Raw genomic sequence first — 22,297 nt, forward strand, 5'->3', positions numbered from 1 at the left:
TCATTCAGTCAGTTGAGTGTTTGATTGAGCAATGAGAAAGTAAATGTAATTTATATTCTTATAACTACTAAATCGTTTAAACATAAATCTGTTTAAGACATTAGAATTTAAGATAGATCAGGTATAAAGACATTGACACTACAAACAGTTTCATGGTAAAACTTCAAATGAACCCAGCTTGTTTTGTAGGTGTTTATCAAATTGGAGCTAGGCTAAATTTAATGTTTCTAATTCATTTAACAGCCAAGCATAATGATAATCATTATCAAATTTATCAAAAATGAAATACTTCTCCTTCAAATCAAACATGCAATAAGAATGATTTTAGAGAACACAAACTTAAATTAAGTTTACCTCCAAAAGGTTCAAGCTCGAGTGAGATCTTCAAATGAATTGTTTGCCAGTCTTTAAAGCTCTAACTCAATTTGCCAATGATAAACAAAGCTTTTGAACAACTGCAAGCTAACTTAAATCCTTCACTCTGGTTTGACCTTAAGAAGTCCAGGAGGCGTAAGTGGAAGGAAAAGTAGCAAAAATGTAAATAATGGGTCTTTGATTCATGAACAATTGTCCTTTTTTTCTTCTCTCATCCTCTCCCCTTCCCTCTTTCCATCCAGGTAACAGAGTATTAAAGGCATTTGAATGCGGGCTATTTTGATTTCGCCACCATTGTTGCAATCCTTTCATTCCAAGTACCTGCATTCTTCTATTATATCACAGAATATAACACTAATATTAGATATATAGTACTGCTGAAACATAACAGTCTAACTTCACAGCAAGTTTACAAAATTGCAGAGCAAATTGCATTTGCATCAACATATCACCCCCAGGATAACTATTAAGATCACTGCAGAAATTTTTCATTCAGGTTCTGCATAATGCCTTGTTCTGCACGTTTAAAGTAGGGCAAATCTTGGGTTCAACCATGTCAAAGATAACTTCACTACAGATTGCATCTTCAAGGATGAAACGTCCAAACTAGGCATCAGAATCCTCGTTCGAGCAGCAGAATTTGACTTCTATAAATCTCCTGCGCATTACCATGAGCCATAAGGAAGGCCTGAGAAACTCACAACCTGATCTACTTCTTGAATGCATATTGCTGGAAAAGGTCATCTCTAGGGCTGTTGCTTTTGCTTCTTGACCTTGACCATTTTGGCAGAACTCTACCAGAAGGTCCCTGCATTGCAGGTACTGACTCCTCACTCTCATAACCGTCAAGATCAATATCGAGACACCGACCATTACTTGCAGCAGCTGATGGTGCACTTTCTTCATTTACTAGCCTTGCTAGTCGTTTTTTGGACTGAACAGTGCTTTCAGAGAAGTCATTATCATTATTACGTGGGTCACTACTTCCCGAACTTCTCCGTTTCTTTGTTCCATCAGTATTGTCATTGCTGCCGCTACTGCTGTTCCTACTTGTTTTGCGGTACTCTGCAATTGTAGATTCTATAGTTTCCAGTAGCCGGTCCCCATACTTGTGCACCTTTGCCCTGGATTAAAATATTTGATTGAATATACCTATAGTATTCAATCTACAGTAGATTGAAGAAAAACTTACTTGCCAATGCCAGTGATCTCAAGAAGTTCTTCATTAGTTCTGGGTAATTTCTTACTGATTTGCTGCAATGTGGCATTTCTGAGATAGCAATAAGAATTCATCAAGCATCATCAACACAGATTATGGATATATTTGTGCATTAGTTACTGTTTGTTCAAAAAAAAAAAAAAGCTTACCCGAATATATGATATGCCATGACCCCCTCACCAGCTTCTTTTACAAGTGCTGTTCTCAGCATTCGTAGAGCAGTATAAAGTTTGGCAGAAAGATTCTGCAATTAGAACATAATTACTGTTCAACTAAATCGCTTAGCTACCTCTGTTTTACCAGTACATTATGACATAGATACGGATGTTACCAAGTCTACTTCATTTTGCGGAGGAGCATCCACATCAGCAGCTGTGGGGTTCAACATCTCTTGAAGCAACGAACCCTTTGCTGGGGTCCCTTGAGTTTTGCTCATTTTAGATGGTTTTGCAGAAGCAGGAAACCTGGTGCGATATGAACATTAACTGTTATTAAATTTGAACATATATAAATGCGAAGCTGCAATAATACACCATATTAAACAAAATGTCATCGGTATAGTAATAGGAATTGCCTATCTCAAGAAAGCTTCTAATCTGAAAGTAATCAACTATATACAAGCATGTTGACAAAACTCTATTGATGAAATTATTTTAGAAGCATTTAACAAAAAAATTAAAAATTAAAAAAAAACACTGATAATAGAGCACTACAGAATTATGTGAAAATTTTGCCAAAACTTGTAGACTGATAATAGAGCACTGCTATGCATGCTTAGGAAGCAAGCTATCATGATATCGTTGAATACACAGATTCAAGAATTGGAAAATCAATTGTATTATGTTACTTGGCATCTTTGTAGAAAAATTTGCAAAGTATAAATGTTAGTACTAAGCTACTTGCCCAATACTGAGAAGAAGAGAATCATGGAGAATGCAATAAGCTGATTGCCTCCATGTTGCAAAAATCCTGGTGGTAGATTGCACTATTGATAATTTATTTCGAACATCTCAGGTAGAAAACACTAATTAATTTAATCAAAATTTTAATAGTATTAGTGATATAAGTAATAATATTTATATGGTTGACCAAGAATACTTGGGAAGAACACAACTTGATGATGATGATACTGACAACTGATGACAAAGATGATCTCAGGTAGCCTGCTATCATTTTTTACACAGATAAAATGATCTTGCTCCCTTTGTCTATCAATTGTTTGCATCAAAAGTTCCGTGAAAAACTAAGCTTTTAAATCCAAGTTGGTCAGTGAATCAAGAATAAAGCCAATAACCCTACTATTAAGGATCGATAAAGTTGACCGGAGTGCTAGAGGGGGAGTGAATTGACAAGCAAATAGATTTTTTTTTTTTTATCTCTTGTGTGTTCTTGCAAGGCCAAAAAAATCTGTTAAGTGCAGTGACAATAAGATAAAGCAAAATCAAGTAATGCAATGCTACCGCAAGTTGTTTAATGTGGTTTAGACTCCTTGGTCCTACTTCACGACCTACTAACTAATAAGATAAGTCACTGCTAAAACAATTCCTTGATATTTCTTCTCATCAAAGGTGAAAAAATCTCATACAAAAATCTTTCTTTTATAATAAAGATAAAACAAGAAAAAGCAATACTTTTATAAAAATGTGAGTTAAAGGTAGACATCTACCTTTTTTAGTGAGTTCACACCTAGGTAGACCTAAAATGTAAGATTGTAAATTCTCTCATATTCTCTCACATCTTACTAAGATGTCTTCAAATTATCACAGCTTTATGTTACCCAAGAGTACACCTTGGACCTCAACCTCTCATTGCGCCAAGTCACTGACTTGTTCCACATGTCATCCTTTGTTAGGTTATCTACATAGTCCACCTCTTGTGGATGACGTCAAAGTTGTCGGACCAATTCCATGTTCCTTGTCTTACAGTGCATCATACCATTCTTCACCAATTCTAATGGACCTCTAAGCCATCAAAACAAAATAGTCATGACTCAAATTTGTCTAGTCACAAACTCCATTCGTGTGCATCCTACCAAATCCCTACAAATTTCATAGCACACACCAATCACATAGGTAAACCTAATTTACACTCTTGTCAAACACATCAAACATCTAAACATCTTGGTTGAATATGACCGCCTGAGGCACAATTGCGCTAACACCTACATCTGTTGGAATCATAGGCCCAATACATAAGCATTCTTCCTGAAACCCAAACTTTGGTTCATGGGTGGACTCATCGCTGCCCATTTGTAGCCTACAAGGCTATGGAACATTGACTTCCTCCACAATTGCAACAGAGATTCTGATAGCTTTCAACATTGTGTACTACAACATTCTCATTTGGCAATCATCTTCCTTCCTCTTCCGAGGCGACAGAGATCATGATTGGTTTCCATTTCATCTTAGATGAGGATTGTGACGATCGCAAGGATCAAGTGATTGGCATTTTCTCTACCTTTATTTACTCGGGAGGTTGAGGGATCAAGATGGAACAAAGCCTCCACCCTCATTTCTCCTCTTCTCTCATTCCGCTTCCAATCCAAGGTTTGTTTCCTTGAATCTCCCTGCTTCCTACTTGTAATGCTCCTCTCCATCACCACCAAAGGGCAATGGGAAGTCACTTGAATTATGCACATTTAATGACAGAGACCAGAAAGGAAAAGTTTCCGATGATTTGAGGTTTTTTTTCCTCACCTCAAGAACCTCCTTATTTTGTTCCCTTCTTGATTTCAAGCATGTTGCATACTGTGTTGGCAATGAATGATATTTAAGTAGTCCTTTTAGCAGTGAATCCTCAGTGAAGAGGTAGGATCTTACCCTCTCTACAATATGGGTGATCCTACATTGTTGTGTCTATTCAACTGTGATGGTTCACCATTCATTGCTGTGATCTGATCACACTTCCCTCTCGAGTTGATTCCTAGAGTGTGATCTTACTCTTATTAGGTTCATCATGGTTAATTTCAAGTTTGAAGCAGCAAGTTCAGCATGTATATCTCAGTTAAAACCCAAAGAACAGAGGTTCTTTGAAACAATTTTAGTGTTAGAAGTTGAGGATGGATAAGGGAGTCTAATCCTAGAGATTTAGGAAAGTTCCAATGAAGTTCAGGGAGTTTTTTCAATAGCATTCTTAAATTTTCTGAGGCTAAATTCATACATGAGATGTGTGGGTGATTTGGAAGTTGTCAGAAACTTGACATTGTGTTTTTGAGTTTCATAATGGTTGGACTGTTAGCAAAGGTTAATGACTATAGGCTGCACAACCCTCAAAATATGTCTAATTGTGTAACCAATCTAGCTATTTAGGTTTAGCTCAAATAAGTTTAAAGCGGGGAGATACCAAAATTGAGGTTCCTGAGTTCCCCATCAATTGTACTCTTCATTTAGGTGATGATTTAATTCTAGAGTAAAATTAAGGTTAAAGTCATCATGATAAAAACCTAGGCAATGAGGAAAACCTTATTTCACCTTTTACATCTTTCACTCATGTTGATTCAAAGATGATGGAATGTTAATGTGCGCTATCATGGTGGATCGATCCATCAGATCGATCGACCTAGTGAACTGGACAAGCTAGGCACCAAGCATGTTGGGTGGATTAACTGGATTGAACCAAACAAGATCAACAAAGCCACATATTTCGAGAGAAATGTTGGGGAAAAAGCTAGATTGGGCACAAACCATGCAGACCAAGTGAATCATTGATAGAAAGAATCAGTTAAACTAAATGAGTAAAACATAGAAAAAAAAAACCCATTCCACTACTTTTCATTTTTAGAACTAAACAAAGAAATGAAACATATTGTTCCCTTTTTCATTTTGTTCCATTTCATTCTAATCTTATTCAGATTTGATTCGCTTCCATTCTACCATACCAAACACACCCTATATGCTTTGCCAAAACACAAACCTAACTCAAAGAACAAAAAATAAACATGAATCCAACTGTAGGAAAACAGAGGAAAAAGTCCAAACCTTAATACAACCCTTTGTTTTCCAGAACGAAGCATTTGGACCTTAGACTCATTTACCTGCAGAATCGAAACAAGTTTGGTCATCATTAAGTGTTGACTAAATAGCGAATGATCAATTAGCACACCACTGAGAGAAAAGCAGGATCTCATCCCTAAAGTAATCTACTAATAGATCACATCAAATACTATATATTTGACATACTACCTTCAGAATAGAAGACACAGAACCATAAATATCACTCTTCTTGACATCCTCCACAAGAATATCTTCAATGACCAAATGGTGAATAATTCTTGATGCTTCACCTTTTCCTAGATGCTTTCCAGCTCCATGAAGGCTCAAATTATCATGTCTATGTTTCTTGACCTACAGCATAAGTAAAATATTACTGGCAAAGTTCAATTTGTTTCCATCACAATTTTGAATGTGAAATTCAGGTAACCAAGTGCACACATTTTGACTAAGGGAACCCCTGTACACGTCAAGAATATGAGATGTTGAGTACTGTTTTCCTGTGGATATTACCAACTCAACCTACAAACCAAGTTCATGGAAACATAATATGTAAGGAACAAAGTTTTATGGCACGCCAGTGATCTCATTAATATGTTTACTTTAAAAGAAAACAATTTCTAACCAATTGAATTGCAATATCAGTTACATCCTTGTCAACCCAGGTCAGCATTTTTGAACAATTGTCACAGGTTCTTTTGCAGTTGTTTGGGTCAAACTTCTCTCCTAAATGCATCAGTTGTAATAGTCGTCTGCAATCTACATCATTCTCACAATAGGAAACCTACAGTTGAGGTATAAAAAGTGAGCATGGTATCTTGCTTCCAACTTGCTACTATGAAAGCACCAAGTTTGTCGAGTACCATACGAAGCAGGTTCTCAATATTTGTTTCTAACACTCTGTCACTGCTTGCTAAAGAATTGCGTCTTGCTGTAGGTGTCAAAGGACTTTGCTCAATCACACCCTGGGTAAGCATGTGCTTCACACGTATCTATTCTTGCAAGAAAAAAGAAAGTCGCACTGTCAAAGAAATAGTTTAAGATATTATACGAGAGAGAGAGAGAGAGAGAGAGAGAGAGAGAGAGAAGTGCAATAAGAAGCATACAACAACTCACGTAATCACTATAGCTGTAGTATAATACACAAGACGATCTTAGACCATCTCTACCAGCACGTCCACATTCCTAAGAATCAAAATGATAAACTTTTTAGTCAATGTCATATCTATCCAGAGTTCAAGGCATTGTGCTCCATTAAACTTATAGATGAATTTCAGAAATTACCTGATGATAACCTTCAATGGATTTTGGGAGAGAATGATGGATAACAAAACGTACATCAGGTTTGTTAATACCTAGTATGTGCAAATTGGGATCAAGTTTTGATGTCTTGACTACAAACGGGGGAAAATTCTTATGCAATAAATGAGGCAATACCCATTCCAAATGCCACAGTTGCACATATTATATTGATCTCATCTTTACTCCATTGCTTCTGAATGTAAGCTCTTTGATGAGGATCCATGCTTCCATGATAAAATGCTGCTTTATGCCCATATCCCTGAAAATATTGCAGGATTTTCATTAGTGCCCATATCCCTTAAATATTGCAGGATTTTCAATAGTCTTGAAGATGCAAAAGGCACTCAATTTGTACAATAGTTATGATCAAGAAGCAATCTAGTAGATCTGTTTGCTAAACAAACAATATAATCAACATACAGTTACAGTTCTAATCTTTAGAAAAAATTTCTTATAAAAAATGTCACTATTAAACCTTCACCCAGTGCCAAATATGGTTATCCTATGATCAAGTAATACTCTTTATAAGTCTTAACAACATAATGATTGAGGAAATAAACCAAATAACAAACTAAGAAACAAACCAAATTAAATTAAGCTTCTAACAAAATTGCTCCAAAATCCTAAACAAGACAACCACTTAGAGACTTCCATTTAAAAATTTATTATCCTAAAGAGAATTTACCACAATAAAAACTTATAAATGTAAAAAAAATAGACTTAAATTCCTAATTTGCATTATTTTCCCCTATCGAGACTCAACTCTAGGTGAGTTATCAATTTCAAGTAGGGTCCTTTTCAATGAGTAAGAAAAAGTAGTAAACATCATCTAAATCATAACCCTCACTAAGTATAATGTCTCTAAGACTTAACATCATAGGGAAAAAAAATCTCTAAGTATAATCTCTCTAGCAGACACTAATCAATTAGTCTTAATTTGCTTGTATTTCAATTTGATTTAACATCGTAGGGAAAAAGAATGTTGGCAAAAAAATTTTAAATAACTACTACTGTTATTCCAATGGAGATTCTTCTACTGCAACAATCACAACAAAGCATAATTATATAAGCTCTGAACAATCGATTTAGTGGTCAAACCAATAGATGAATTTGTTAATTGTATGGTGATACAAGCATTGACCCAACAGAGTCTATTAGTTAAACCAACCTTGGTCAATCAATTGAATTGCAAATCTATTGATTGTATTCATATACTATCACTTAAGTAATGATAATAAATTGAATTGAAGTATCAAAGCTAGATGCACAAGGGAAACAACAGATAATGACATAGTTGAAGGAGTGAAGCATGGAGGACTAGCAACGCAAGAGATAACAAGATAAGATCTATATGATTTCCTTCTATCAACTTCAAAAGCAATTAATTAGTCAATTATATCAAAAGATCTAATATATCCTTCATGTCATTATGTCATTTCTTTTTTTATAAGGATACATTTGCCATTTTGGATGTATAAGGTCCAACGCCCAATTTTTCTTGTTTAATAAAAACTTAACAGTTGAACCAATTTTTTCCTTTCACTTCTCCGTGAGCTAAATCAACACGGAGAGCAACTTGATTTCGATTTTGCTCAGTTTTGGCATCAAGTTGCTCTAATTTATAACTATTGTGTGTTGTTAGATCAGCTAAAGGAGAGAGCAAAGTTGTCATGTGACAAGTGGTTAGCATGCAATAGAGATGACAAATTAAAAAGATATGTGTCTTGTGAGTCTTTGTGACTCACACATGGCAATATTATCCTGCATGGGTCACTAGCAAGGCCTTGGGCAATAAGCACAATAGCGAGATCACTCACTGTCAATAGTGTTGAAAGGAATAAGTTTAAAATCCATATTTATGTAGAAGATCCATATAAATCAAATCTAACTATGATGAAGACTTTGTGTGTGTTACAAGGTTAAAGATAGAAAAGGTTGCTGGCAAAGGAGACTGTAGATTTCCTTGCTGTTGTCGCAAAGCAAATATGGTCAACTTCTTCAAGTGGAAGTTTTGCAGAGCTTGTCACTATGGGATCCTACAAGAATGGTGGCTTAAGGAGGCGAACGAAGGCTAGTGGAGGTGAATGTGGGTGCTATCAATGAAGGGGTAGCAAAGTTGAAAGAGGATAGGGCATTAGTCAAAGGCCACAAAGCATGGTCGATCAAGTCTATATGTGGTCCTCGTACTAGTTAACTAGGTTAGGTCATGAAAGATAGGAAGGAGGTGGATGCAAGTTGCTAGGGAAGGTGGTCATTGAAGATTTTGCACGTTGTAAGATAGCAAAGGAAGGGTGAAGATGGATGAAGTGAATAAAAGGGATAGAGGTGATGGGCAGGTGGATGCATAGAGATGAAGGAGATTTAAGAGATTGTGGAGAAGCTGATTAAGAGTTCCAAGTCTAATAGTCACATAAATATTTGATATCATTTGATGGCACAAAGAATAAACAATCTCATACAAAGAAATAAACAAACTCAACAAAAATTCGCAAAAAAAAAATTATGTAAAAGATAATCAACTTGGGGAAAGTGAGCTCTTTTTAAAGACTTTGACCCAAACAAAATTAGAAATTAAATTAAATTATTTTAGGTAAGAAATAATCCTACATCCAAGATGATTCAATCAAATTAAGAAATAAACTAAATTGCAAATTGTGAAAAAATTAATTAAATTTAAATTAAACTTAACCAAAACTTCTCTATCCAGACAATCACTGACTTGGAGCATTCCTTTATAGACTTATTCTACTGAAGATGTACTAAAATAAACACTTGCAAATCTAAAAACATCCAAAACATAATTCATTTGAACTCAATCAAGAAAATAGAACTATGTCCAACTGTGAAGTTGCAATTGGCAAGTTAATCTATAATATAATCTTCTAGGTGAAAAATTAACTTGTAGCTTCATTTACAAAGGAAAGTGGGAAACCAACAGCTGATATATAAATATATTGAGGACTGCTGTTGGTCCTCTATCCAGACAATCACAAACATAAGCAAATAGAATAAATATAATCAGCTAATACAACAATATGTGAATACCCAAAATAGTCACACAAGAGAGCATAATGGACTGCTAAGCACAAATTTGATTTCATCCCTTATAAAATGTCTAAAAAGAATGCTATTTGACCAAAAGAACCTGTAGCTTTTCTGCCACTTTTTCGCAATCCATTCTAGAGAGACAATACACAATGCCACATTCGTCAAAATGGTTTTCCTTGATGAAATTATGAATGTCCTCTAGACACTTTTTTGTCTTTGGTATTACAGAATACCTGAAAAGAAAAAAGGGGGGAAATAACCGAAAACAAAATTGAGATTGATAGTATTTTATTAGCACTTACCATAAGTTTGAGCGATTAAAACTCTGTCGAAAAATAATGCAATTGACTAGACCAAGAGCTTGTACAACATCTTCCTTTACACTGACAGTTGCAGTAGCAGTCAAAGCAAGTACTGGGACATTTGGAAACTTCTGCTTCAAAATGCCAAGACCCTGTTAAAGAAACATATAAATCAGACTAAACTTTATTTGTTTCCAAAAGATGTTGACTTTTAGGATATTTAAATTACCTGATAATCCGGTCTAAAATCATGCCCCCATTGACTTACACAATGGGCTTCATCAATAACAATTCTAGCCAAGCGTCCGTTAGAATGCAAAGATCCCAGATGTCTTAACAAAACATCACTCCTGTGGTCAAATATAATTTTCAAAATAAAAAATTATCAAAGAAAAAGCTACGAAAGCAAAAGATCAACTTTCTTACAACTAATTGATGGAAAGACATTGCATATCTTTTACTTTTATTATAACAATCTAAATAACTTTAAAACAGGGAGATGAAATACCAAAACAATAGCATAACAATTATTTAATTTAAAAGTTAGTCAAATTCTCCAGAATAGCAAGTTGTAACAACAAGAATAGCTGTATATTTTATCCTCCACTGAAGTTTGTATGATGACTGAAGATAGCAGAACGATGGACCATTATGCACGGACATCAGTAATAACTCCAAAAACTAAGACTAGGTTAAAAACAGAACTCATAAAGGTAAATATAGCTTCATCAGAAGAACCTGCCTAGTTGTTAAAGTAGTCGTGCAGTCCCAAACCTAACTATTTAGTATCAACTGCATGGGCCTCTTCCATGATCTTTAATGAGGAAAGCCTAACTAAACAAAACCTTCATGTTTTGATAGTCCTCAATGTATAGTAAAACTAGATTGATATTTTCATTATATTAAGGATGGCTTCTATCACTTCTAACCAAAAAAAATCTTGGAAAGTAGTGTACCACTTCTCACATTACTTACCTAAGTGTCACAACTTCTTCAGTGCATCTCTATGTCTCCTTCAAACATGTCAACAAAGCCTAGTCTTCTTTATCATGTTCCTGTTGCAACACCCCACATTAATCTCTTTCTAGCTAAGTCACCAACTTTTTCTATATGATGAGGCTTTTCCTTGAGCTATGGAAAGACAAGTAACAAATTGTATTTAGGACCTTCTGTCAGTTCCATCAATATCATTCATCGTTGTCATCAAGCCGTCTATCTCCCAACTATAGCTGGCTTTATGGACTTATCAAGCTCTACGCAAGACTATATCACTAGTACTATTCAAATGAAATTGATTAATATTTTCTTTGACCCTCTCTACTTTTAAGACAATCCATTCTAATTAATGCAACTCTTATAACTATAGTCTACTAGACCTTATGTATCAATCCAAACTATAATATCTGCTTTCACCTCTTTAAATGATGGTATAATTTCAGTTTATAGTAGCCCAGTCATTCATTCATCTGAAATTCACTGCAAATTATTAATCATAACTCAACTTTTTTCAATATTTTTTACATAAGTTTCATAGTTCTATTCCTTGTATATTTTTTTTATAAAAAAAAACTAGGTTTAATGATTCGACTACTAAATGCAAAAATAGTGGATCAAATGATGTTGGCATCACCTACATTTTAACTTTTATAGCATTAATGGTTTTTTTGTGCATATAATACATTGTCCACTGCCTAAGTAGTTGAATTATGAAACAGCTAATGAGCCAATATGATAATCCTATGTTGTCCAGAAAAGACTTACTTTGCAATTTTTTCTGGAGTGACATACAACAGTTTGTATTTGCAAACATCAGACATCAGTTCTCGAAAAATATCCTGCTGTTCAGCCCATTCGATATTGGCACCAAGATAAGTAGCAGGAATGTTTGCCTGCTCAAAAAAATTGTAAAACAGCTCAGTTTACAGTATTTTACTTATGAATAGTGAAACTTCATTACACTGCCTGTAGTACCTGTAATAAATGCATAATTTGATCTTGAATGAGTGAGACAAGAGGAGAAACAACTAATGTTACTCCACAGTTGATGAGAGCAGGAAGCTGCAAGAAAACTTCTATAAGAGATATGTGGAGCAATGACTAATTATATACAGAACCAGCCAAGAAAAGTATATTTGTGCTACATGAGTTTTATTTTAGGACTTTGGTTCTCCAAAATAGCAATTATGTAATGCTTCTCAAATAATATTACCTAGAATAGAAGGCATTGGTTTAACAATAAAAGTTTAAATGTGAATCACAATCCCTAATGAGCATTAAGAAAAATGGTACTAAACTTTTGTACATATTAGACAGGAAAAACAGATTCAAAATTAAGTATATAGCCTACAATGATATTATACCTGGTATGTCAAACTCTTTCCACCACCAGTTGGCATTAAAACAAAGACATCACAACCACTCATTGTAGCATTGATCACCTCTCTTTGATTGGGGCGAAATGAGTGATTACCGAACACTTTTCTGTTGTTAGCCTAGGAAGAAGGATAATTCAATAGGACCAAACACAATATAGATGAAAAGTCACACAGAAATTTTAAGGGGGAAAATCACCTCAAGTTTCTTTGTCCATGGAAAGTCTAGGCTTTTCCATTTTTTATCTCCAGATCCTTCAATGTAATTAATGTCAAAAAGCTTTGGAGTAAATACTTGTCTTTCTGCAGGTGTAGTCCCAAACTGGTTTGCGTAACAGGATGGAGTAGGTGAGTTCCAAGTCATATTATCTCCTGGTTCATTTCTTATGTAAACCTGGGAGTTAAAGTTGACAGGATCTGTCATACTCGAGGGAATCTCAAGTTGAAAATTCCTTGAAGTAGTTGTTGATGCCATGAAAGATGATCTCTGTCTTTCTTCATCTTGATTTGAAAGGGAAAGGTCTTGCTCAAGATGCTGGATCTTCTTTTTCAGATGTAAACTGGCACAAATATTAGGGGCAGCAAAAAATATTCGTTAACAAGAAAAGAGTTCTCATGTAGCAAAGCATTAAAGTATATGTATACAAGGGCAAACCGCTCTTGATTAAGATTTTTGCAGTGTTCAGGACTAAGCTCAGAAGCATTATCAAGAAGTTCATTTGAGACAGTAATGAGCCTATCTTTCATCTGCTGCAAATGAACTGAAGCTCCTGGGCACTGACCTAGCTGCAAAATTCATGCCAATACCATGAAGAATGTATAAACTTGTAACTAAAAAGCTTGTGTTGCACTAAAGATTTTACCTCGGAGCCATGAATACATAACTCACAGAGTTTCAGTGGCAACGTGTCTTCACGACGGCATCCTATGTAACTTTTAGAGACTGGAGCAAAAGGTGTCTGTTTAGATACAGAACCTTCTGGTGTGCCAGTTACTTGATAGTGTTCCATAACTATTTGGTCTACATCAATACTCTGGAATTCATAATAACTATGATTTATATGAAGCCTCTAGAAGATAACCATATCTGAATTTTAGATTAGAGCTCCCTAAACAAAGAAGTTGATAAATCCTACCTCCAATAGTTCATCATCATCAAGGGCATCTGAAAATATGTCATTGGCAAGATTATCAACAGAATCACACACAGCTTCATTGGTATCAACAAGCATATGAGAAGAAGTTTGTGGCATCGCTGTTTCAGTGACAAATGGTTGTCTTGGTCCAGAATACGCTTCATCATTTTTACTAAAATTTCCACAATTCAGTGTATCACCTCTAGGTTGTGATCTGTAGTGTGAATCGTTGATGACTTTCGAGCACTGGTTTTCATGGCATGAATATTCAACCTTTTGCGAATTATTAACTTTTTTAACCAAGTGAGAGGGTGGCAGAGATTCATGAAATTTATTATGGTCCTGTACTGCAGAAGTTACACCAGGCCTTAAGTAATTCCTGTGTGCCACATGCTTGATGCAAAAAGCTTCCCAAGCCTGAAATGATTAGAATTACAAATTGAATCAATCAACATGAACAATTGCTTGATGTGCCAAAAAAATTACCAACATGTTTGAACAATATAAAAGAAAGAATATGCAACCTGAAGCATAAAAAATTGATAATATATTCATTTATTTTTAGACCAAAGATTAGGCCCAACAACCCTAGTAAAGTACAACAACAATAAGGGTCAGCTATATGGATCATTCTACGTCGTTGAGCTCTATCCCCTACTATATCATCATCTATACTTAAATAAATTTTATCTTATTTTATTGTTGTTAACCAAGTCTTTTTTGGTCTTCCTCTTCCTCATTTGATGTGCGTATTTGTCATAGTTTCACATCACCTAAACAACCCTAGTAAAGTAAAAACCAAATTTAAGAGCAGAACATAAAGTTCAACATTGGCAATATCAAACGATTAATTATAGCCAATAAAGGAAAGATCTATAATCAGCCATCCTGCACTGAACTTACCTTCTCAACATGTTGTACTTGCAGCGGCTTAGATCCTGGAACTTTACAAGCAACTGGCCTGATGATTCATATATTAAAATGAAGGAATGAGCTAAATGTACATTTATAATAAAAGCACATAAAAGTTATTTAAATGATTGATATTAGTAATATGCCCATACAATCTCATTCTGAACAGGTGTTGGATCATTGAGAATCTGGTAGAATGGCACTAAAAGAAGAAAATATTGATAAACTTAAAAATATTGATAACTTAAACTGCAAAACCCCAACATTGAATAACATGCATGCAAATATTAAATTTGAAGGGTGAATTGTAGAGAGAAATTTTAGAAACAAAAGGTTTTAAGTTAAGTAGAATTGACAAAATATTCAATAATAAGGAAATGAGCAAAGGAATAGTTATCACAAATCAACATGGAATCCTAATAAGAGTTTCAAAAACATTGATCCTCTTATTCAACAAGAAAAAAAGGAAATGTTGATGTAGATATCATAAATAGGATATAGAGTGCATGAATTAAACGGAAAGCATATGAAGTCTTGTATCACCATCATGTGTTCTTAGGATAAAAGAAACATTTTATAAGATTGTTAGCACAACTTGTCATACTTTATCGATGAAAGATTTGGGCAATTAGGGAACAACTGACAGAAAAAGTTAATGTTGCATATGAGACTAAGATGGAGGTCTTGGATAACTTGAAAAGATAGAATCAAAGACACTACTAACAAGGAAAAATTAGAAATAGCTCCAAGAACAATAAAATGAAAGGAAATATGTTAAGAAGATATAAACATGTTCAAAGATGTCAATAGATTGTATAATTAAGATAAATTGGTTGAATAAATTAGAAGTGAATGAGTAAGGGGTAAAGGAAGACCAAAGAAATCTCTAGTTGAAATAATTAAAAACAATTTAATAGATCGCAATATTGCTAGTAATATAATCTTGCATAGAATTCAATTGAGAGGACTAACATAGTGTTGATGAGGATGATGATGAATATAAAGTTTGATGAAGTGTTGCTTAAGTTCAATGTTAGAACATATAATAGAATTCAGTAAAGTTGAAATGATTGCAAAAGTATAGACGAAGTGGAATCGCAAATCTTAATTCTTGAAAAATTATATAGATAACTTAATACAGTTCTAAAAAGGCCCAGTTTGGTTGCATATACAATCACCTAGGTGAATTTTGAATGGAAGCACATGGTAGCTGCATATGGCATGTGCAATTGGAATTTTTCTTATTTGGTTAATTTGAACTAATTTAGAAGAACCAAATTGATTTAAAATTTAAAGTATCATATTCCATAATTCGTAACTTGTAAATATTAACTAAAGTACTTATCTTGCAAGTAATAAATTCTTTAGATATCAATATAAATATTTATAATATTTAAAACTAACCATGCATGCTCTCACATATTGCATATGCACTATGCAATGGATCTACCTCATACCACCTGCATACATTTCTCAAAAACTTGCAACACTGTGAAAATGCTTCTATCTTCCTCAAATTTCACTAAAACTATTGGGAAAAGGCTTGAAAATCTAAAGCTCACTTGATTGTTGGGGTGGGGCATGCTGAAGGATTCTCAATATAATTAATAAGACACCCATATATGCATTTTGACAAACAATCATACCAATGACAGGCAAAACCCTTGAGAATAAATACCTTGTAATCAACATGTCATCGGCACCTTTTTCAGGTTGAGGCTTTTGTGTTGATAAAGAGAACAAAAAGGCAGAGCTCAGAAATTTTTCTTGACATGAAAATTCCTCAAATGCGGATCTGTGATCGAACCAATTGGTCTTGATGGATTTGTTCCCATTAGCAGATTTAAACCTGCTTTCACTCTGCATCTAAACATATGAAACTTTATTAGATATTAGAACAATGAAAAATTAAGTAATTAGATTTAGCCGAAAATTGTTGATAAGTACTACTTTTCTGTACACTGTTAAACATGCTATGAATTTGAATATTCATCAGTAATCCTAACTTCCTATCTCGATTACATCTTCTATTACAATCTATTAGATAAATGAGGAACCAGAACTATTATGCTGACATAGAAAAAAGAAGCTTTTTATGTCTACGGACTCCATTAATAACAGCACAGCTAATAGGAAGAGTGGCTAAGAAAGCTAAACAACTCAAATAGATGCTAGTGATCAAACTGAAAAGAAGAAATAGTGTCCAACTACCTTATGGAAAAAACATCAAAGTATCGAATTTACTAGAGAAAATTAGCAGTGGGCAAGATGTAGGTTAATTAAAATAATACCAAGGAAAAAATGGTGCTTGTCATTTCTACATTCAATGCAAATGTCTCATTTATCATCAGCACAGCATCACTTTGCATGTATAGGGGAGCTCCTCTTCGTATGAAGCTCCTGATAAACTTCAGAAATTCCAAGTTGTAATGTTGTTCTCTTTATTATCAAAATATTTAACGTTCCTACAAACATAACTAGCTAACTTCACCACTCAAATGGGATACAGGACGACGACGACGACAGGCCACCCTGGCTAGTCAATTGTCAAATAGAGCCCTGATTTTGGGTAACCCAAACATCAACGAACCGTTTATCTCAATATGCAAAAAGAGAACGGCCAACAACAGACCCTATCACCAAACTCCTAGGGTGACCATGTAACCAAGAACAAAGGCAAAACATTTATGTTCAGTGAATTAGAAGAATTGGCATCAAAAAGTAATGAGAAATTGGGGTGAACATCAATCCAAAACTAAGCAGCTAGACTTTCATTAGAAGGTGTGAAAACCATAAATCAGCACTTGGAAACAAGGGTTCGCACTGGAGGAGGAATTATAAGCAGCAACAAACGATTGAAAGGGGCATATCTCATTAAACAGCATTTGGAAAACATGGTCCTCGATTAAATAGACTGTGGAGAGGGGAGCTTAAAATGGGTTCTGAAACAATTAAATTGAGTTCTCAGGTCAAAACAAACTAGTTAAATCAGGACCTTTCAAAGATCAAGTCCGCGACCTTATCGAGGAAAAAGGAAAACCACGATCTCCGTCTTGAAGACTGCGATTTCAACAAATATCGCACAGTATTGGATCATCAACCTTTCCCCAAGCCTTAATTTTTCGCAACCAAAAGATCTAATTTTTCCGTCCCATTCAATCGTTAAAGAAAATAATATTACAACAGCAGGCATCTTTTGAAGCAGCATACATTCAAAAACACAAACAAATAAAATAAAATTTTTGCAAAATCCGGAAAAATAAACCACTTCGACCAACACATCCAGAAAATCCCCTAGATATCGAATCTTTGAGGCCTGTCGAAGACAGACATCGTGACCTAAAAAGTAGTGCGCATCAGAGACATTACCAGCGATCCCAGCGTTGCGAGCGAGTACAGTCGCTAGAAAGAAGCCATGCCCATGGGCGGATCTTGCCGGCAACAAGGGAGAGCGAGGGCGGGAGAATGGTGAATGCTTTCGGCACCCCGCACTCGCGCACACACGCGCAGTTGCTTTCAAATTTGGGGAGGGCGGAAATGGGCTTCAATCGCGGATCGAGAATAATGGGCCGAATGAGGCCCATGGACACGCACGCAGAGGCCTAATAAACTCATTTTAGCCATTTATGGTATGGATGCTTAAAAAAGAGGAAAAGAAAAGGAAGGGGGAGCATGGGGGCAAATGAATTGAACGTACGTTTATGAACAAATATTTAACTTGATAGGAGTTTATTTATATTTCATTCAATACATCTAAGATAAATTAAATTAATAAATTTAAATAATTAATTAAATTAAATCAATAAATTTACATGTTCATTGCACTGCAGCAAAAGAGGAAATTCGACACTCTAACGGTCTCATACGATCGGCCCATGACTATTTATGAGGAGGTAAATCGGGAGCTACAGTTGGCTACTACGGAGGAGGACATTGCCTCAGCTTCATCGAGATTTGACATTTGCCCACTATAGTAAGTATGTCCTACAATAACCAACTCAATCATACCGCCGGGGCATGTTCAGTTCATTCATTTTAACAAAAGGTGAAATCAGTCACCCCCAATGGCCCCACACAATCGACCCCATGACCATCTGTGAGAGGATAAATTGGGAAGCTGCAATTAGCCACTACGAGGAAAGACATTGTATCGGCTTCATCGAGATTCGACCTTGCCCACTATAGTAAATCTGCCCTACAGTAACCAACTCAAGCATGCCCCAGAAGTTATGTTCAGTTCATTCATTTCAACAAAAGATGAAATCCACCAACAGCCCCACACGATTGTGATTGTGAACAACATTATTCATGAACAATATTCATCAATAAAACTCTTATCAAAAATATTAAATAAATATATAAATTTATATTATCAAATTCAATAATCAATCAGTTAAGTTTAAAATAAAAAAATAAATAATATGATAAGTGTTTAAAATAAAAAAATAAAATAATATAATAAATTTAAATTGAGAGTTTGATAATATCTAAATGAATTAAGTTCAAATTTATAAAAAAAAATTAACTTAAGCTTAAATAATCATTTCAATAACATAGCTCATTTTAAATTTGATTTAATTTAATTTGATTATCTTATCAAATAAATTTAAATATTATAAAATTTGACTCCATGAAGAAAGTAAAAAGGTGTTAAGTTGCAAGGGTGCAAATATAGTCCCACATCTAAAGTACATAAAAAAGATCATGGGGTTAAAAGGATGGAAAGTATCTCCATTGACATGAGACCTTTTGGAGAGAGCCCAAGAACAAAGTTATGAGGGCTTAGGCCCAAAGTGGACAATATCATACTATTGTGGAGATATTTTGATTCAATCGATACTAACAAATGGTATCAGAGCGAGATCGCTCTTCACCAGACTAACCGCCAGATGAGTCATGATCCAGATCTAACCATATGGTTTAAACCTTAAACAAAGGAAGTGGGTGCTCCCGTGTCTGAATCAAGAGGACCAAACACTAGGTGAGAAGTCCTAGTAGGTCGAGTGGACCGAGAGGGGGGGCCTGGTCCTTTGTTTGAGGGGGGATTGTTGGGTTGCAAGGGTGCAAACATAGTCCCACATCTAAAGTACATGGAAAAGATTATAGAGTTAAAAAGATGGAAAATATCTTCATTGACATGAGGCCTTTTGGGGATAGCTCAAGAACAAAGTCACGAGGGTTTAGGTCCAAAATGAACAATATTATATCATTATGAAGATATTTTGATTCCATCAGTAAAGCTACCATGTCTGTATTATTTTTGGTGGAGACGTCGATTTCTTTGTTTACAAGGAAAGAACAATAAATATTTGTCAAAAGGTCGTCTCGTATTTTAAAAAATATATACATAAAAAGGCACTTAATTCTATTTTTTATGTTAAAAATATTTTTATTTTAATATTATTATAATAGTTTTTGACTAAAACTATATACGCGTAATAAATTTTTATCGAAATTATTATAAATTGTTTACCATGCGTCCTCCTAAATTCTAACACAAACTGTTACAAGATGATCAAATTGGTCTAAGTTGATAAAAAAATATTCTAATTTAGTAAAATTGTTTCTAGTATTTTTTGCTAAAAATTATCACAATGTTCTTATGCTCCTAAATCTAAATCCTAAAATTGCTCTAATGTTAATTAAAATTTTTCTAATATTGATTAAAATTATTCTAAATTAGTTAAAATTGCTCCTAATTGGTCGACATTACTTTAACTTGGTAAAAAAAAATTTATAACACCATGTAATAGTTTTGATCAGAGGAGTAATTTTGATCAAGTTGAAATAATTTTAATCAATTTAGAATAATTTTAATTAATATGGAGTAATTTTTTTAAGGTTTAGGTTGGTAAGTATATTATAGTAATTTTAAATAAAACTATACACATTATAAATTATTATATATATATATATATAGATATAGTAATTTTAATCGAATTATTATACTTGTATTTTATTGAGGTTTTTTTTTATAAAAAATAAGATGAGAAGCTCCTAATTCATATTTTTTAAAATATAGGGCGCGCACATATCCCTTTTAATTTTTTATAATAAAAAATAATAGTGCCTTTTTAATTTTGCAGAAAAAGGTATAATTTTATATTTTATATAATCCAAGTGTTCGAGTTTAGTCCGATTAATATCGGAGGTAGACAATTGTCTCTTAATTTATCTATCAAATAATTATTTGGTTACTATATATCAATAGCATTCTTATTTAGAGATTAATCATTTATTGAATTTTTATGGTATTTTAACGAATTGCATTTGTAAATTTCGGTAATACCTTGAATCAAGTATCCAATTTCATAATACCCAAATTATTAGAACGGCCAAATGAGTCAATTAATAGCAAAGCGGACTAACTCGTCAGAAACTTATCATATGGCGGGGTAGGACGGACAAATCCATCAACTTAATTGGCGGGCTAAAAAATTTTCAATCCAATCCAATTTAAGATTGGTTATGAGTTAGGCGCAGGGGCAGAGGCATGAGGGGGGCAGGTAGGAGCCACCGCCCCCCCCCCCCCCCCCCCCCCCCAGCTTTTTGATTTTCATTAAGTTTGTCTTTATAAAAAAAATTTTTAATTGGAACGCCCCCCCCCCCCCCATCGAACGCCTGCCCCCCTTTGTCCAGACTCCAGCCCAATGTATTTCAACTATCTCTGAAGTGTATCAGATTCTGTCAAAGATCGAAAAGTCAGTAACTTATTATCTTCTTGATAGGTTGATTCAACTTATTTTGACTCTTCCAGTTTCAACCGCAACATCTGAACGTGCATTTTCAACATGAAGATCGTGAAAAATAGGCTTTGGAATAAAATGAAAGATGATTTTTTATCTAGTTCTTTGATGATGTATATTGAGAGAGATATTGCTCGTAGTTTTGATGTTGATTCTCTCATAGATGAATTTCAGGAGATGAAAAAATGAAGAACAAAGTTTCGATTGTGTTAAATGTAATCATGTTTAGTATGAATATTTTTGTTTATTATTATTATTTGTTCAAAATGTTTTTTTTAAATAAATTACTAATCTTTTAATATATTTATTTTAAAATTAATAATTAATTATTAAATATTTAAAATGTGGCCCCCCTCTCGTGGAAACCTGCCTCTGCCCCTGGTTAGGCGAGTCAACCCACGGGCCTGTTAAAAAATAAAAAAATATAGAAAATATTAAAATTTTTAAGTTTGAATTGTAGTTTAAACGAGTCAAGTTGAAAATTTTATGTTTGCATTGCGGTTTAGATGGGTCAAACCTATTAATTCATTGAATTTTCTCTTTTAATTTTAAATTTTGAAAAAATAAATAAATTTTCTCAACCCATGGGTCAACCCAAGCGGGTCGCAGACCTAAGCGAGTCGACCCACGTGAACTCACCTTACAATGAGTTGATAAAATTTCAACCCAACCTGTTTAAATTGTTCAGCGGGACAAACCAACCTGACTGACCTAACCCAAATTGGTGACTCTACAAATTGTATACCAAATTCTTGAAATGCCCCCTCATTTTTCTCTCTAGGTCTATTAATGAATTTTGTTTGAAATTAGTTGATGGGCTTAGAAAACTCTGAATCACTTAAAATCAAAATCAAGATAATCTTGTAAATCATATATTTTGGATTTGAATTCAATAG

General features: G+C 34.3%; 1 protein-coding gene across 1 annotated transcript; it reads right to left on the bottom strand.

Annotated features, from left to right (window-relative positions):
• Positions 1–625: 625 nt before the first annotated feature.
• LOC141846626 (ATP-dependent DNA helicase Q-like 4A) lies at positions 626–18,064 on the bottom strand. Its single transcript, XM_074734663.1, has 25 exons — positions 18,025–18,064; positions 16,334–16,521; positions 14,647–14,704; positions 13,744–14,160; positions 13,471–13,641; positions 13,263–13,393; positions 12,807–13,167; positions 12,596–12,727; positions 12,207–12,293; positions 11,997–12,124; positions 10,465–10,585; positions 10,236–10,387; positions 10,031–10,166; positions 7,021–7,144; positions 6,868–6,938; positions 6,700–6,768; positions 6,447–6,575; positions 6,209–6,367; positions 6,025–6,105; positions 5,776–5,937; positions 5,572–5,627; positions 1,926–2,058; positions 1,744–1,838; positions 1,568–1,645; positions 626–1,499 (listed from the first exon to the last, which is right to left on the bottom strand). The coding sequence occupies exons 2-25, from the start codon at positions 16,519–16,521 to the stop codon at positions 1,085–1,087; spliced, it is 3,654 nt and encodes a 1,217-aa protein (XP_074590764.1). The 5' UTR covers positions 18,025–18,064; the 3' UTR covers positions 626–1,084.
• Between the last annotated feature and the right edge of the window lie 4,233 nt (positions 18,065–22,297).

Source organism: Curcuma longa, chromosome 15 (assembly GCF_044706935.1).
Source record: "Curcuma longa cultivar G26 ecotype Majalengka, Jawa Barat chromosome 15, ITB_CL_G26_1.1, whole genome shotgun sequence".
NCBI lineage: Eukaryota > Viridiplantae > Streptophyta > Magnoliopsida > Zingiberales > Zingiberaceae > Curcuma > Curcuma longa.

Excerpts from the sequence above, each read along its gene's own strand:
- LOC141846626 (XM_074734663.1), bottom strand. The coding sequence starts at position 16,521 with ATGCAGAGTGAAAGCAGGTTTAAATCTGCTAATGGGAACAAATCCATC. Across the intron at positions 5,628-5,775 it reads CTGTGTCTTCTATTCTGAAG|GTAAATGAGTCTAAGGTCCA; the intron begins GTAGTATGTCAA and ends TCGATTCTGCAG. Across the intron at positions 1,839-1,925 it reads CGCAAAATGAAGTAGACTTG|AATCTTTCTGCCAAACTTTA; the intron begins GTAACATCCGTA and ends TTCTAATTGCAG.